Below are 18,435 nucleotides of genomic sequence, written 5' to 3' on the forward strand. Positions count from 1 at the left end.
ATCATTTTAGCATTTACAGGGTATTTCTACCAAAAGGAAGAATGAGATCCAAACGCTCAGTTCCAAACATGTGTGGACAAGCCTGGGCAAGTTTCACATGGCTATGCAAAAATCGACTTCCATCATCATTAAGACAAAGAACAGCCTATACACTACGCTTTTTTCATTTACTAACTCCACAGATTCCTGATCATGAATACACAGAATGATCCTTTTCTGTAAGCCTTTATTTTTATTCCATCCCAAAAGAACTGCAGGTTTGTTTACATTTCACGCCATGTAATTTGCATCTTCTTTGCTACACGGGTAGCTTACAAATAAACTGAATCCATGTTAATGTACATAAATGCTGGAGTTGTGCTGCCTGCAAACAAAGGCATGTATGAGGTCATTTATAATAACTGTTTTGTTCACAATTTCCATCTGGTCTCTGCTTGCATCCACTTAAGTCTGTTCCATCTCTACCTGAAATTACGTCTCATCTTTAGCCCATTAAATGTCGTCTTAATAAAAGGAAATGTGATGGAAATATAAATCACTCTTTAGCCATTTTCAAAGAAGTGAAAGGATGTGAATTAGGCCAGATTTTCTCCAAACGTACACATGGCTGCTCCGTCTTCATTGGCTATTAGAAGAAAATGGCTTTGATGATTCACACTGGTCAAATCACCAAATCAGCTATGGTTTCTTTCTGAAAAGTTCTTTCTCCGAGATGTGCTACATGCAGTTTGGTGTTTCGCTTTTGAGAAAAAGGACATTTGCATTATCTCAGCACTGCTGTTTAACAGATGGTGACCTCTTTCAAAGCATGTAGACATCAGCAGAGATTTTCTCACCAGCCTGTGACGACAAGAAGCCTGCAGTTTCTTGATGTTTGCTGGCAACCGGTCTTCATCCTCATGGCCTTGTCTGAACAGAAGCTTCTGTTGACGTTCACTCCATTGAAGCTTTTCACTCCATTCTTTTCTATTTCCATTCCTCACCGCTGTCTGGAAAACAGGTTTCTGAATGCATTGTTGTAGTTCTTGTTGAAGGCAGTGTAGATGAGTGGGTTGAAGAAGGAGTTTGAGTAACCCAGCCAAAGGAAGACACTTTTCCAGACAGGAGGGATGTCGCAGGAACAGAGCGGGATGATGAGCTCAGCAAGGAAAAAGGGAATCCAGCAGAGCACAAATACGCCAATCAGGATTCCCACCATCAGAGCCGCTCTCCTCTCTTTCTGCTCTCGCCACGTCTCTCCATCCGTCTGGAACGATACAGTAGCGTGACGAACCGTGAAGGCCATCTGTGGCTGCCGTTCAGCCTCCTTAACCTGACAGTAAACAAAGCAGATGAAGAAATGTGTTAGTTCTGTACTTCATTAACACTACCAGCTCAGAACAGACTTTTTTTTCATTGTTAAAGGGATATTGCTACCAAATATTATTGTACTCGTTCTCAGGACATCATCAGTAAAACCTTAATACTTTTTAGCTGAAACTGGTTATTGATAAATAAATATTGATGCATACAATGCAAATGAATGTTACCAGCAAATTTACAACATACATATAAATACATGTAATTAAATAAATACTTGATGATATTTTGAGGTGAAATGATTTGTCTGGGCAAGAAACCCAACATTAATACATTTAATCCAAAGTCTTGGCAAGCACATTTCTTACTGCATTCAAACATTTTATACAAATCCTCACATGACAAGGAGCTCACATTCCAGACTATTGAGAATTAACTTAGAACCGTTGACTAAGGCTGTGGATTGCAGTCAAATAATACTGAAAATAATGTTCTGTTGCTTTCACAGACCAATGGGTTCACTTCGTACACGTCATCAGGAGCCAATGGTATTCATTTTGTTTTTACAATGTGTTCCAGCAGCCATGGACTTGCATTTCATGGATCACGGGTTCAGCTAAAAAACACCTTTAATGTTCTGAAAAAAACAGCCACTTACATCTTAAATGACCCGGGGGTGAGTAAATTAGCAGCAAATGTCCATATCTGGGTGAATTATCTCTTTTAATGTTTCATCACTGGCACTCAGAGTAATAGCAGGCAACCTCTTAGCTTTCTTTCCAGCTTTACTGACCCTGTTTGCTCTGTTTGTGATGGTTTGTACACAAAATTCAGCTACTGCAAATTGTCAAAACTGAGAGAAATTCAGTCTCTGTGATCAATACTGTGCAAGACAAGATTGCATCAACTATACATCAATTTACAAATTTGCACTTAAATCCTAAACGATTTAAATCACCAATGTAGAAGCAGTGTAACTTTGTAATGCAGTGCATTGGACTGTCCCAATAATCAATATCTCGGCTTATTGCACATGAACAATTATTTTGGTGATGCAATTTATCATATCATCCATACATTAAAAACAATGTTATCAACATTTTAGCTGATTGCACAGCTTCATTTCATCCAATCTCTATTGGAGCTGTCAGAGTCAGTTTGGTTAAAACACTATAGTATTTAATAAAGTATTATAGTATTTAGTCTAAAATGATTTTTTTCTAGTTCTTGTTATTTTGCACTTTTTTGTTAACATTTATTATAATAATTTGTTATTATTATTAATCATTATTAGGATATGTTTTCACATTCTGATTCAATGCCTAATTATTAAATTGTCAACATTACTATAATTGTATCAAACATCCTTAAGAATTCTTTACAAGAATGTACTTGCATTATGATGCTATTACATTGTCATTCTGGCATTATATATTAAGTAGCTCAAAATGGTCCTAAAATGACAATAATATTGTTTATCGCAATACATTTTGCTGCAATACATCATACAACAAAAATAGATATTGTGACAGGCCTAGCAGTACATATTGTTAAGCATTTGTGTCGAGAGATGTTACACTGTCGCTATGCAGATGTTAAAGCATTAATCAACAGGTACCAGTTTACCCTACCTGTTACAAAATTGTAATTAACCAAAACTAAACCTTTTACATTGAGCTATTATTGGACTAATCATCTCAGACTATTCCACATCCATCCATCCATTCATGTTGGAAAATATGAAGCGGTTTTCCCGTGATTTATAAGGCTGAGGAAGCTTTTGCACACATGACACTGTGATACTGTGACAAATCACACATCAACTCCTTTACAAGCAAGTGTGAAGTTTCTAAATTAAGCTAATATATTTAAATTTCCTGCACCACAGTTTACTATGACAAAGTCTCTGACTAAGTAGAGTCTGAATCACACATAGCTTGCCTAAAGCATCTAGCACAATTTGTACCAAAACACTTTTTTTGTATAATTTGTGCCAAAAAAGGTTTTAAAAGCTGCCAAAGTATCAACACAGAACCAAATGATTGAAATCAATTATCTAAAAGTATTAAATTAACAATGATAATAATAAAAATAATAATAAATGAATCAATAAATTATTCACTAAATATATGAATAAATAAAACATGTTAGTAGGAAAACTGTAATAATGTAACCTTACAGAAAAAAAAAACCCATAGCCCTTTATAATATTAATAGTTTACACTCATAAATTGATTCTCTAAACAAGAAAATACACAGATGATTTTTAAACATTTTCTGGTCATATTTGGTGATTTAACATTGAATAAAGAACATGTTTTTGTACTAAATCTTGAGTCTTTAAAGTAAGTATTTTAATTTGCTTTTGTGGCTTTCTGTTTGCACAGGCTTTAGTTAAGTGAGCAGATTACTGTAGCAGAACAAAGCACAATTACTGTGTATGTTTGTGCAAAATAATACATTTTGTTTGTGCGTTTCAACAGATAAACGAGCAATTAATTGATTTTTGAGTCCGTGTACGTTAGTGAGAATAATGGGCTTCTGCATTTGGTGTTAAATCATAGATGAAAGCTGGCAGTGTGTATTTTTGAGCACAAAAGGTAGATTACAGTTTAAAAGAGATGCTGGAGATGATATTGCAGACATATTGCAGATTTAACAAGGCTACGTTAACTTAAAATGCGTTCTATCTAACGTATTTTTTTATATAGAAACATAAGCTATATGTATGTTATTTGGCAAACAAATGATTTTATATTTAGACTACAGGCTTTGTACTTCACTCGTGTTCCAGTAAAACATCATCCCAAAAGGCAGGCTTAACGATTAGACTACCGTCATTACAGGCTAAATTAACATCATTCAAAATTGTAAATAATCTGTGTACGACCATAGACTGTAAAATATAAATATAAAATATACGACCTACTCTCCATTAAACAATACACTGTCTTTATAAACAAACAATAGTGTTCTATTATGTTTCTCTCCATTCACAGACATGAGCATGATGAGTCTCTGTGGTTAAAGATGCCATTAGATATTAATTTAACATTCTAATATTATCATTTAACGATTAATGACTGGTCAAAAATAGAATGAAACAAACATCCCAAACTGTCATCTGTGGCCTTGCCATTGTGTTTTGCATTAAAGCTGTTATATCGCCTATAACAAACACACTCACATGTTTATTTATTTATCTTTCTCATTTCGGGAGGAGTAAAATTGACTTTTTTTTCATTGGTTTTAACAACCAGATGCCTTTAGATCTGTCCAGTTTTGTCTGAAACCCCCTCCTGAAGTGGTTTGAGTGATCGGATTCTCAAGTGCATTTTTGAGGGCATTTACACCTGCCCTTTCCATGATTGGATAGCTATCTGATCAAAATAAAAACAAAAACTCATGACGTGACCAGGTGTAATCAGCCCCTTAAGTTAGGAACTTTGAACTGTAATATTTTCTCAGTGCTGAATCAGACATGAGGTAATGTCTACCTCGTCTTGTCACTTCTGGTCTCAAGTCTAGGGCTGCCTATGTGTGCATGTTTTGAAGGAGGCATGACTTTAGAAAGTGAATATATCCAGGGCATTTTGCAATTGCTAGAATCTCTGAAAATCGCCTACCCTAGCTTTAATCTCTGGAAGTGTTTATTAAATACACAGACCTGCAGAAACCCTGATAGATTTCTATTGTAAATGCTAACCTTAGTTACTCTATTTCTTAAACCTTCACTGTTTTCTTTATAACTATAATTTTCTTCCTTTCTACACTGGCCCAGGAATAATAAATATATCAGTGCAGACAAAGAAAAGACATTAAAGAATAGAGGTAGACAGGAAGATAGAAAGAGAGCACAATTAAAATGAGAAAGACAGAGGAAGGATCAAATTAGTGCAATTAGAACATAATTGCGGATCTTTATTAACACTGTCGTGCAAGATATTCTGTATGAGGAGAGAGAGGATGGACAGAGAACATCCATACATTACAAACATACATGAAGATTAGAGAGACTCCTCTTTTACTCTTTCTTCAGGGAAATAAAGGTTAATCTAATCTAAAATGTGCATATGGAGAATTTAGGACAAGACACCGCAGGCAAAATCCTGTTTTTCACATACTTGTCAATGATGAGCTTCTCATAAAGTGCTTTATTCTCTGTTTAGTGGAAAGATGTGCTTCTTTTATCGCTCTTTATCAGTTTGTGGCTGTAGATTTCAGTCAAATTAAAATTTCTGGCAGCTGAATGCTGTATCTTCAGAATTACAGAGTGATCAAAAAAAGAGATGCATCAAAAAGAGGAAACAAAACTTCATCTGATCGTCAGATTTTTGTGCTATAAAAGCACACAAATGAGTGCATCTTTAACTAAACAATGCCTCATTTGCATATTTAAACCTGACATTTTAGAAAATTGTAATACAAAATAATGTTTGCACTTCTTAATGTAACCAATTAACTGGGGAAGTATGGAGATAACTATCAGTTGTTGACACCTGCAGTGTCTAGCCTTAATTGCTAACAGTATGAAACTGCTTTTAATTATTTGATGTAAAATTAATTATTGGAATTGAATTAAATGTGGAAAAAATAATTGTAGGGGAGCTGATTATCTGACAATCGAAAAGAAACACACGAATGCCTGTTTACAACTGATTGTTCTTTGTGAGGGAGCAGTGAGAAGCTGCTTCTAATTATACCTTTTTTCCCACTCTGGGTGTGCGTGAATGTGTGTGTGTATTGGTTGTGTGTGTTAGTGTGTGTGTGTCTGCGCGTATGTGTGTTAATGCGGGGCCAGGTGTCAGATCCTGCGGGTTTAATGTACCTTCTGAGAAAATAGCTCTGCTAGGTTTGATCTTCATCATTGCAGTGGTACCCAAACATTTCTATCCTCTCTGTCTTTTTAGCCTTCTTCATGTCTGTTTCCTCTGGCCAGCCTTATGGCTTGTTTACTCAATCAGATTTTTAACAGTCATATATAAGAATAACAATGTTTGACATCCAAATTGCCCTGTCTATGTGAAAACCTACAGGAAACACTATTTTAACTGAAGTCAAGCTTCTTCAACATCTTCATCTGTGCATTAGGCCAGGTCTTTAGTTTCATTCAGTCATTTTTGTTGTTGTTGTTGTTGTTTCAATCATTGATATGAGTGACTATATGAGTGACTGTAATTACTCATTCAAGTGATTCATTCACAAAGCTGATTCATTCAGGGATCTGCGTTTGCTGATATGCTTTCTTTTCTAATAAAGGTGAAAAACTGCAAAAGGAACAGTATGGAAAAAATGTCTACATCCAGTGAGATGCATGAATACTTCCCCATCCCATAATGATACAACTGCATTGATCATTTATAAAGAGTGGTCTGATCTTAATAGAAGTAAATTAACGAGCAATAGAATCAGACTAATCATTTGCTAGCGTTTGTATTTTCAACATTTTATTGAAGACAGTGGGTGATCATAAGCAGAGCATGCTCGAGAATGTAAGTGAAACTGCATTACAAATGCTCCAGAAGCTAATTGGGTTCAATTAAGGAGATGAGATAGGAAGCGTGTGTCACACAGCTGCCCTGCCCTTTAAAAAAAGACACAACATCTTGTTACTGACTAATCCATTTTCATCCAGACATATTAGGTTAGTGTGAATATGCCTTGATACCAGTTGTGTGAAACCACATTACAGAGATGCATCAAGATTTAAAAGACTACACTGAATCATTCCATCAAAAATCCTGCTTTTAAATGCACTCTCACTAGAAGCAGACATCCTGCAAAGATCACTCTACACAACAAAAAAAATCCTGAAAGATGTGAGAAAGAGCCCAAGGATAAGTAGAACTTTCTGTCTAAAATGCGTAATGTTTTATTTAGAGTAAAACGGGCACTGAACAACAAGTCTAAAAACTCATCTCAGCTATGAGAAATGGTGGCTGTAGCATTATGGTTTTATTCCACTTTGCTCTGCTGGAATTGGACAGATTGCGGTCGTTAAAGGGACAATGAATTTTAAAGTGTATCAAGACATTTTACAGGACAAAGTCAGGACAGCAGCTAATGACTTGGCTGGGTGATGCAATAAGGCAGTGACCCAAATAATACAATCTAAAGGCTGGCTGACATCCACGTTGGCTGAAAATGCATTTTTCCCTGAACTGTCAGTCCTGACCTTGAGCCAATTCAAACACTGTGGCTTAACCTAAAAAGTGCTGTGCTATCAAGACAATCCAGAAATAAGGCTGCTGAACTGAAAGATATATATATATGTATATGGATGATCTAAAATTGGTCAAGTGTTAGGAGTATAACAACAGAAACTGTTCAGTGTAGGTTTTGCTATTAAAGAAGATTTTTTTAAGTTAAAAATTCATGGGTGACTTCATTTCTCAACCACTTTAAATGATTACTCAGTATGATTATTCAACCTATGAAAGCTAAATATTCCACTGATTATTGGTTATCCATTGGTTATTTTGGTGGTGAGATACCCCTTTTTTTGAAATTACCCCTCCTACCCCTTTTTTGAAATTAAATTGTTCTAGGGCTGGGCAATTAATCGAAAAGTAATCAATCTAATTTTTCCAGGTCCATTTTTTTTTTCAATTTTTTACCCTACCGGGTGTTGAGTCATGTGTCCCTGCTTCTTTAAAGCTGGTTTATTCTTCTGCTTTGAGCAAACACACGTATGGTTCGGCGCAGCCTTTGCATGGTCGCATACCCCTCACTGTGGCTGATGCGTACCTCTCGAAAATGTAACTAGAGTAGGTATGGGCAGGTATATGATTCTGACGGTATGATAACCTTGGATAAAAATATCACAGTTTCACAGTATTGTGATTATTCATTCATTCATTAGTATTTTTTTCAATTTAGTCCCTTTATTAATCAGGGGTCACCTCAGCGGAATAAACCGCCAACTTATCCAGCATATGTTTTACGCAGCGGATGCCTTTCTAGCTGCAACCCATCTCTGGGTAACACCCATACACTCTTGCATTCACATTCATACACTACAGACAATTTAAATTACACAATTCACCGATAGCGCATGTCTTTGGACTGGGGGGGAAACCGAAACACCCGGAGTGTGCTCCACACGCAAACCCCACACAGACATGCCAACTGACCCAGCCGGGGCTCGAACCAGCAACCTTCTTGCTTTGAGGTGATCGTGCTACCGACTGCGCCACCGTGACGCCTACATGAATGTTATTACTGCTCTAAAATATGCTCTTTTTAAATGTCTGGGTAAAAACAAAAACTTTTTTCCCTTTTAAACACAATATATTTTATTTTGAGAAACTTTTAAAATATTTTACAGCAGTAAACATGTCAGGCTAAATTATTCAAATTAATCATTGACTTCTGCTGTCTTCATTAGTTTCAAAAACACTGATTTCTTTACCATTTAAAACGACATCTTTAGATACTGTTGTCCTAAAAAAATCTTACATATACTGTAGGACCAGTATAGCAGAGAATTTTGGCATTTTTAAAACCTTGGTATTTTCCACACCACGGTATACCTTGAAAATGGTTATCGTACCATGCCTAAACTACACATTGTGACGACTCATAGCTCAAGCTCTGTGATTGGTCAGCTTGATCGTGGGCAGAGCAGAAGAGCAATGCGCAACCTAGGTCACTTCATTCACTCGACAAAGAAGTATAAATCATCAAGCTTGCCACTTTGCAGCCACATCTGATCTCTGGTCAAGTAGGATGATGGACCCAATCTCAAACTTACTTTGCACTACATTGACAATGACTGGAAGCTGTGCCAGAGATGCCTTGAGACGGCATATTATCCATTACATTAAAGTTATTCATTCATTTATTTTCTTTTCAACTCATTCCCTTTATTAATCTAGGGAACCGCCAACTTATCCAGCATATGTTTTACGCAGCAGATGCCCTTCCAGCTGCAACCCATCACTGGGACACATCCATACACACTCATTCACACCCATACACTACAGACAATTTAGCTTACTCAATTCACCTAAAGCACATGTCTTTGGACTGTGGGGGAAACTGGAGCACCCGGAGGAAACCCATGTGAACACGGAAAGAACATTCAAACTCCACACAGAAATGCCAAATGACCCAGCCGAGTCTCGAACCAGCAACCTTCTCATTGAAGTTACTATTTACATTAAAATATTTGTTTACAAGTCATTTTATTTAGAAGAGATACTGCTTATTTTCTACTTTTAATATGAAAAACATAAAAAAATAATTTCTTTTGTTTCCAAAAGTGCAAGTTATTTATTTTCACTTTTTTATAAGAAAAGGGGGACTGTTCGTTTTAGGCAATATGTGTTTGAATTTCCGTTGTTCAACACTGATATTCAATAAAGTAGATAGTAGAAAGTGTGTGTTTCCTTCAATTATTTTAAAATCAATAATGCACCCTTGATTCAAAAATCTCTCACTTATAATATGTGAGCGTATTTACTGTACAAAACCTGTCAGTGAACTATGAGGGCAAAAAATACAATAAAATAATCAATGATTAATCGTAATTGAGTTAAATGTTCAATTAACGGAGATTTTGATTTTAGGCCAAATCGCCCAGCCCTAAATTATTCCCACATTTATCTCCAGAAGAGTAAAGAAATCAATATTTGGCAGATTAACATCTGACTCAAACCCATAATAATCCAATCTAGTACTTTATCAAGTGGTCTCCTAATTTTTCCCATAGCTGTGTGTGCATGTATCTTTGAGTCTCTCTAGGTAGATACTTCATAACAGTATTTTTAATAAATTGTATTAACAAACATATTTGTATACAACATATAATCCTCACTGAATACACATCTTATGTATCACAATTTGGGTTTTACCTCTATGACCTCAGCCATTGGTGTGATGGTGTTGGTCTTGCGAGAGCCGATGCGGAATTTGGCAGCCTTGTAGATCTTCCAGTAGACGAAGAGCACCACACAGAGGGGCAGATAAAAGGCCCCAAAGGTGGAGAAGACTGTGTAGGAAGGCTCCTGGCTTACTTGACAAGTCAAACTATCTTCAGAGTAGGTCTCACCCCAACCAAAGAGTGGAGAAAGCGAGATCACTGAGGACAGTAGCCACGTCAGGCCGATCATTACATTTGAGATTCTCTTTCGTGTCTTTAACGTGTACTCCAGGTGGCGTGTGATGGACCAGTAGCGATCGAGGGCAATGGCCGTCACGTTCCAGATGCTAGCCGTGCAGCAGAGCACATCACAGGAGATCCAGACCTGACACAAAGCCCGACCCAGAATCCAGCGCCGTCCATAGAGTTCTCTCACCAGACTGAGGGGCATCACCAGTCCTGCCACCATCACATCTGAGATGGCCATGGAGGCGACCAGATTGTGAGGAACACGGTGGAAGGTGCGAACCCTCAGGATGGTCACCAAAACTAGCAGGTTCCATACAAAGGTAGCCACCACTAGCATGGCCAGCAAAGTGAGTGTGAGGACGCTGAAGACAGAAAACGGACGGTACAGATTACCCGACTCTCCTCCAGATCCTCCAGAGATATTAGCAGAGGGAGCTGTGACATTGGGTTGAGTCATGGCAGCATATGACGGCTCTCATTAGAGGGCAAGGTGAGAGTAGATGAAGTGGATTGATTTTTCAGATGTTTTGTGGCCAGGCATGTTTTGTTGTTGTTGGCCGTTTTCGAGTTCATTCATGTGGAAAATTTGCAGGAGTTCGTTTTCTGAGTGGGTGTCATGTGTTCTTGGCACTACAATTTGTGAGCGTACTGTTCTTTAACTTACAGTTCTGTACGCTGGTCACTGAAAGGGTAGGCGTTTTAAAGTGCCGCCATACTGATTATAGCTGACATTATAATTGCACGTATTGATGATCTTCAATTTACAGCCTTCAGCAATTCAGAGGTTCATATAAACATCTGAAGCTGTCATCCTCCTTCCTGGAACACAAGAAAAAGATATAAATGAATTTTACAAGAGGGTCTTATTTTAGCTACCACCTGAAACAGAAAACAGCCCAAGGATATACAATGGGTTTCTTTTTTATATGTAAAGCTTGTGTGTTTGTGCCAGGAGATTGTAAACACATCACAGCTGAGCATGTGCCCGCTGCCACAGTCTGATTTTGCCCATAAACAGTGTATTGTGCTGTATTCAATTGATAAAACAGCATAAAGAAGAAATAATAATGCAAAGCTGTTCGGCTAATGAATTCCCTAGGGAATTATTCTTTTCCACTGTGGTTGTCCTCTTTGCTAAGATACCTTTTATATTATTCTTATCCTAGGTTCAAGTTAAACCTTCAGTATGCACTGGGGCGGTTTGCTGCCGAAAGTGACGCAGCTGGGATGAGAATCAGCACCTTCAAGTCCGAGGAAAAGGAAAAAGGTGGTTTGCCATCTCCAGGTTGGAGGAAAGTCCTTACCCAGGTGGAGAACTTCAAGTATCTTGAGGTTTTGTTCATGAGATTGACAGGCGGATCGGTGTGGCGGCAGCAGTAATGCGGCTGATGTACTGGTCCGTTGTGGTAAAGAAGGAGCTGAGTTGAAAGGCAAAGCTCTCGATTCACCGCTCAATCTACGTTCCTACTCTCACCTATGGTCATGAGCTTTGGGTCATGACCGAATAGACAAGATCTCGGATACAAGTGCCTGAAATGAGTTTCCTTCGCAGGGTGACAGGGCGCACCCTTATGGACAGGGTGAGGAGCTCTGTCACCCGGGAGGAGCTCGGAGTAGAGCTGCTGCTCCTCCACATCGAGAGAAGTCAGCTGTGGTGGCTCGGGCATCTGTTTTGGATGCCTCTTGGACGCCTACCTAGGGAGGTGTTTCAGGCATGTCCCACCAGGAGGAGACCTCGGGGAAGACCCAGGACACGCTGGAGGGACTATGTCTCTCAACTGGCCTGGGAACACCTCGGGATCCCCCCAGAGGAGCTGGAGGAAGTGTCTGGGGAGAGGGAAGTCTGGAGTTCTCTCCTAAGACTGCTGCCCCCCCGACCCAGCCCCGAATAAACGGATGAAAATGACATGACACTTATTCTTATTTTAGTCCACTGTACAACAGAGACCCTATAACAAACACCATGCAGAACACCTTTCCACCTTTATTACTCCTTATGTTGCTTCTGCCTAATATTTAACAGTCTAATTTATTATTTATTCATCTGTAATTTGGTCCAAGGATTACTTGAGGTTTCGAATCTTCCAATGGGTCAGGTGTAATTTGTTTTAAGTGCTTGTGAAAGAGTTTCAGTTCAATTATTTGTAGCAATTGAAGTTACACAGGAGACCTTGAATTGACTGCCTGTCTTCATATTGACCTCCCTGCAATAATGTCAGCTGCTAAAGATCCATCCCCCAGGAAGAAGCATCTTTATCCCAAAAGCGCAGCCATCTAGGCTGAAAAGTAGCTGAACCAGAGGATGTCAAAGAGTCAGACATTATTATAGAGCCAAAAGGCTTTGATTTTTCATTAGTTTCTGGTTTATTTGTGTCAAAATTGAACCTCCGCTGGCCTTCAAAACTCGATTAGTGGCACAAAAGCCAGAATGCTTGTCAAGAGAGCTCAGTGGTAGAGTCATCAAAACATCAAATACCTGTCAGCAGCACAACAGCCCAGGGAATATTACAAGCTGTCATATTAGAGATGACAACAGTGAGAGTTTTCGGCACTGTTGATTGCGTGTGATTGTGTGTGTTTGCCCTCTGTTTCAAGTGAATTAAACTAACACTAACTATTAAAACACAACATCACACTTGTATTCTTTTTGACTGAAAAGTGTAAAAATAGAAAATAAATGGGATTGGTGACAGAAGGGCGCTGAGGTGTCAACAGACATTTCGTGTTGATTAACGCACCTCTGATTGCCCATAGTGCATCTCATTACCCAGCATGCTCATCAGTAAGTCTGAAGCCTGTCCTGTCTAGAGGAACCGAGAGGAAACATACAATGTCCACACTCGACGGGCTCATTACCACACACAAGCACAGAGGAACACTGATTACAGATTCCTGCTCATTTTCTCCCAGTGCTGCTGTGCACTATTTACTCTGCTGTGGAGTCACTCTAAGGAGAAAACGAGGATTATGGAAAAAGATCTAAGTTATACATCAAAAAACGGCTGCCTCAGTGGCCTGATAAAATAGCCTGCCTTTATTTTTCATAATATTCATCCTTTTTACCTATCATTTCCCTCACTTTCATCTTCTTTCTCCCTGCGTCACTTCCCGTCATCTTTAAATCTTTCAGTGCTCTTGTTTGCCTCTGTCTCTTTTATTAGCTTGTGCCCAGAGCCATGAAATTGGACACACGTGAACATGGATGCATAGTCAGTAGCAAGAGAAGCCGTCAGCATGTTGTCTTGGCAGATTTTAACTAATCATCCCTGACAGTTCCCCTTCTGCAAATCAACCAGGACACACACTTAGACATAAAGATAGCCGTCATTTATTGCTGTTCCCACAAGAGTGAGATGATTTATTTTTTCTTACTACATGGACTTCAGTGGATAACAAGCATTCTGTTGTGTTGGCCATGTGACGTGCTAAGTAAACAAACCCAGACAGAAATAGGCACTGGGAGATTAAAGGGATAGTTCACTCTAAACTTCCAAAGTGAAAAACCTGTCATCGTTTACTCGCCATCATATTCTGAACATGTCCAGCTTTCTGTTCTGTAAAAAGATCATGGCAGAGTTTTCATATCCGCGTTAATTCATCGCAGAATGAAAATTGTTTCATCTTTATTTATTCCAGACATTCTGCAAATAAATGATCGGAATGCTAACATTTTTCTCTGAAATTTAGAAGACATGCCAACAGAAGTTTACAAAATATTAATAATAAATTAATAACTTAATTATGACAAGGGGATGGTTAGGAGGCCATGATGGACAGAGGCCAGTGGGACTTTTAACAACCACGAAGAGTCAGGATTTAACGTAAAACCTTGGTTCCTCACTGAGCAGTATTTGGCCCGTTTACACTGACTGGTACAATATTGTACGGTACGGGTCGGTATGGGTTGGTACGAGTCACCTTTATCAGGCTTGCGTTTCCACTGCCTAAAGGGTACCAAGGGTAACATTTTGGTGGGCGTGGTGTATGACAAAAAGTTTCAGTCGACGTCATTCTCGCTCGAGGAAATGTCTACAGTAAAGCTGTACGGGTCGTTCACATATCATACGAGAAGCACTTCTCACAAAACAGATGCTTTACACACATAAATACTTCTGTATAAATGTTCATGACTAACTTTTCTATGAACATGAGTCGATTATAACTGCAGATCAATGACAGTGCAAAATAGCCTACTGTAACGTCTGCAATTATATAAAATAAATAAATAAATGCAACATATATGAACACATACAGACCCTTAGTCTCCGGTATGTTACCAATTACAGAAAAAACTACACACAGTATACATTTAGTCCTTATTTGGGTTCGAAAACAACACGCAACATTTAGGCCACAGTCAGTGCAAACCTTTCATCTGTATCTTTAATCTTCACCAGCACATGTAACTTTACATGTAACATGTAAAGTTATATGTTCATGTTTTAGGTTGCTAAAAGAATCATTTGCTCCTTTGTTTTTTCAAGCTTCTTCTTTCTTTTTTCGTGGATCACTCTCGCGTTTATCCCTTTATAATAGGATTAGATGTCAGAAGCACTTAATTAATCACGCGCACATTATTATCATCAGCCTAAGAAGTTTGTTATTTCCAATACAGATGCGTGCTCGCGAGCTCCCTGGAGAAAGTGAAACCACTCGCACTTTTAGAGGGCCTCGTATAATAAAAACGGGACACAGCAGATTTTGTTCTTCTTGGCTTTGTGGCCAAGGTTTGTCTGAGCTCTGGTCAACCATGTCTCGTTATTATATGCATATAGTATTATGGTGTGATGTCTCAGCTGTACATTCAAAAATGGCGGTTTGTTTGTATTCATTATTCTGTTTGTGTATGCACGAGTGACGCTTCTCTGTAAACCAATAGCGTTCAGCAGCGCATCTAGCTCCGCCTTTTGGTACACTTTTGTCATCCTAGGTAACCTTTGCAAAGGGTGCCCAAAAAGTAGTATGGTACGGTTCGCTTTTAGGTACCTTTTGACAGTGGAAACGGTCATAAAAGCGTATCGAACCAAACCGTACCACTCAGTGGAAAGCGGCCAATAGAGTCTCCATCAATAGACTGGGGTGTTAGGACCCACACAGACCACAGGTTTAATGCCCCTGCTGGTCTCACTAGCATCACTTCCAACAGCAAATTAGCTTTCCCATGTGGTCACCCATCCAGGTACTGACTGAGCGCAGCCCTGTTTAGCTTCAGTAGGCAGCCATGTGAGAGTTGCAGAGAGCTAGCTGCCAGCTATCATTCATATTCACATATAAACACTAATCGGTAAACAGTGCTTATTACATTAAAATTTGGTCAAGAATACGTGTGTTTATATATGTGAATAAAAGCCAAAATTCAATATTTTCAAAATTGAAAGTGATTCAAGAGTTTTTGGAGTTCTGTTAAACAGATTTGTAATGGAGAGTTTTACAAATTAAACATTTTGCTGGCACTTTATTTTATTTTACAGTCCTGTTTCTTGTGTATATCACTGGCATTATATAAACTGGGTAATAACTATGTACTATCCCTGAATCTACCCTGGCCTGAACCTAACCTTAAACCATGTAGTTAGCTAATACAACCCTGTACTTTCTTAGGTAATTACACTGTAATATGTTAATTACAATTACTGAACAAACTAAATTAGTTTCAGAAGATGTGCAAAGGTTTAGATCAACATTCAGGTGAGTGAATAATGCAAAATGTTCATTTTGGGGTGAACTAAATCTTTGTTTAAACAGAGAAAGAAAGAGATTCAAGAAAAAAGACTGTACCAACATAACTTCAAATTCTGTTTTATGGCATGCTCTTGGGGCTCTTTAATAGTTTTTGCCCAGCTGAAACCTCAATATTTAACAATGTCCCCAGGGTGATAAACTCAAGCAATTAACCTGCATAAACTTTACTTAGGTGCTCAAATGTTTTGAACCTGATTTCAGAACAACATGTAGCTTCTTGACCTGATTAGAAAGACAAGGAGTTGGTTCCCAGAGTGACTGTAGATAAATGGTTAAGGGTCTACAGGTTCATTTGCAATTAAGGTGATGTAGGAATTGAATAGTTACCAAGATCACAATCCTGTGCTCTGAATATCATGCTCTCAAGTACAGCAAATAAACACCAGCTGCTGTAGAGGGTTGTTTTTACAGTCAGTGTAGTGTATGCTGAGTAGAAGTTATTTTAAAAATGTATATATATATATATATATATATATATACATACACGTCAATAAAACCAGTACATGCAGGTGTTATCACATTTTAACTACATTTTACACAAAACATTTTAACACATGGATGCTAAATTGCACATTAGCAACTGTCAGTAAACACTTTACATTCACATTAATGAAATTAACAGACACTGTAATTCATTGTTAAGACCACGCTAAAAAGAGTTACACATGCTGGTTTGATGACGTTAGCTGTTCTTCAAACTTAGTATATTTGCAGGTTTTAAAGAGATTTAAGACCAGTTGGCTGACTGGCCAATTAAATGAATAAATGAAAACATTTTAGCATCAATAGACTATAAGAGATCAAATGAAGAGATCAAAATAATACACAGTCCTGCAAGTATCCAACACACTCACACAACAATACAAACACAATACAAAACACCATAGAAAAAAATAGTGCCAAGTGGGAATGTGCTTAAACCAACACTTAATGATGGCAATTATGAAGTCCACGGAAAATAATTACAATCTACAATGTTTTGTCTAAAAGTGTGCTGTAAAGAGTTATTACAGTATAATACATAATGTTAAATTGCCAACTATGCTTATTTGATTAAGAAAAAGCAAAAAAAAAAGATGTTTTGTCAATGGTATTGTAAACGGACGACAACATTTCCTTTCAAATTACATATATATATATATATATATATATATATATATATATATATATATATATATATATATATATATATATATATATATATATATATATGGGTATCGACGAAATGAATTAAAACGTGCAGTATGTTAGTGTCATTCGGTTACAGAACAACGCTGGACCTACTGTTAACGACTGTTAATGACACCAGCTGGTTATTTTCTGTTTCTTGTGACGGGGAAATTGCATTTACTACGCTGAAAAGCGGAGCTTTATTTAAATCAATGACCCAGCATGAGAGCAAACTCGTGTTTGAGCACTTGTCGGTCTGAAATGAGGGTCTCGCGGTGATGTGATGAAAGTGGACGCGGTTAAACTGTTCATTTCTATAGAAATGCGCGCGACTCACAACAGCACCCGAACGCTCAAAGCACCTCAGCCTACTTTACACCTGTACAAACAAACATAAAAATCACTGAGCTTAACGATTATGAAGAGCCGTAAAACATCATGCAGTCACTTCTGGCGTAACGACACCGGCTCAGTTAAATGTTTCTGCATTCCAGGGAGAACAGAAACTCCTCCCGTAATTATATTTAAACCCCAAAGGGTTCAAATGTGCTGCATAATAAAAACCATATACACACTTCACTTTAAAGGGCAGAACACTGATTTTTTATGACAGGACAACAATAAATAACCTTTGTGCAATGACTGCCCCATGTGACTAATTCTGAAAAGGAACAGCAGTAAACAGTCCGCTTGCATCTCCGTAAATGCCGCCAATGCAGTACATTTAAAATAGCAGCACCGTTTTTTACACTTTGCACACTGCAAACGACTACTAAAGCCCTTAATACTCACCTGTGTTAACAATACCAATACGAAGATACCGCAAAGTGCAGGATTGTACCGCTTTTTATTGTCGAGCGCAACTGTTCTGCCCACCTGAAACCATCTCCATCTAAACACACACTACACTTGAGCCGAGGCTTCAACACCGCATGTGGATTAAACCAACCAATGTGTGCGGTAGGGGTGTTGAGTGAACATGTAGTCCAAGTGTTCTAGCGATAAGAAAAACAGTCCATTAAGGACTGTAAGATGTTGGCGGTGTGATACCTCTGAAACTATAGATAAACACTATTATTAGATGAGACCTTTTCTCTCTTGTTGTGTTGTTC

At 38.1% G+C, this 18,435-nt stretch overlaps 1 protein-coding gene across 1 annotated transcript; it reads right to left on the minus strand.

Moving 5' to 3' along the window:
- Positions 1 to 228: 228 nt before the first annotated feature.
- htr5ab (5-hydroxytryptamine (serotonin) receptor 5A, genome duplicate b) lies at positions 229 to 18,204 on the minus strand. The gene is made up of 3 exons (XM_056462891.1): positions 18,116 to 18,204; positions 10,155 to 11,230; positions 229 to 1,312 (listed from the first exon to the last, which is right to left on the minus strand). The coding sequence occupies exons 2-3, from the start codon at positions 10,866 to 10,868 to the stop codon at positions 980 to 982; spliced, it is 1,047 nt and encodes a 348-aa protein (XP_056318866.1). The 5' UTR covers positions 10,869 to 11,230; positions 18,116 to 18,204; the 3' UTR covers positions 229 to 979.
- Positions 18,205 to 18,435: the final 231 nt, after the last annotated feature.

Source organism: Danio aesculapii, chromosome 7 (assembly GCF_903798145.1).
Source record: "Danio aesculapii chromosome 7, fDanAes4.1, whole genome shotgun sequence".
NCBI lineage: Eukaryota > Metazoa > Chordata > Actinopteri > Cypriniformes > Danionidae > Danio > Danio aesculapii.

Bases quoted from the DNA above. Each gene is read 5' to 3' on its own strand.
- htr5ab (XM_056462891.1), bottom strand. From the start codon at position 10,868: ATGACTCAACCCAATGTCACAGCTCCCTCTGCTAATATCTCTGGAGGA. The intron at 1,313-10,154 runs GTAAAACCCAAA...GTTTACTGTCAG, and splicing joins CAATGGCTGAGGTCATAGAG to GTTAAGGAGGCTGAACGGCA.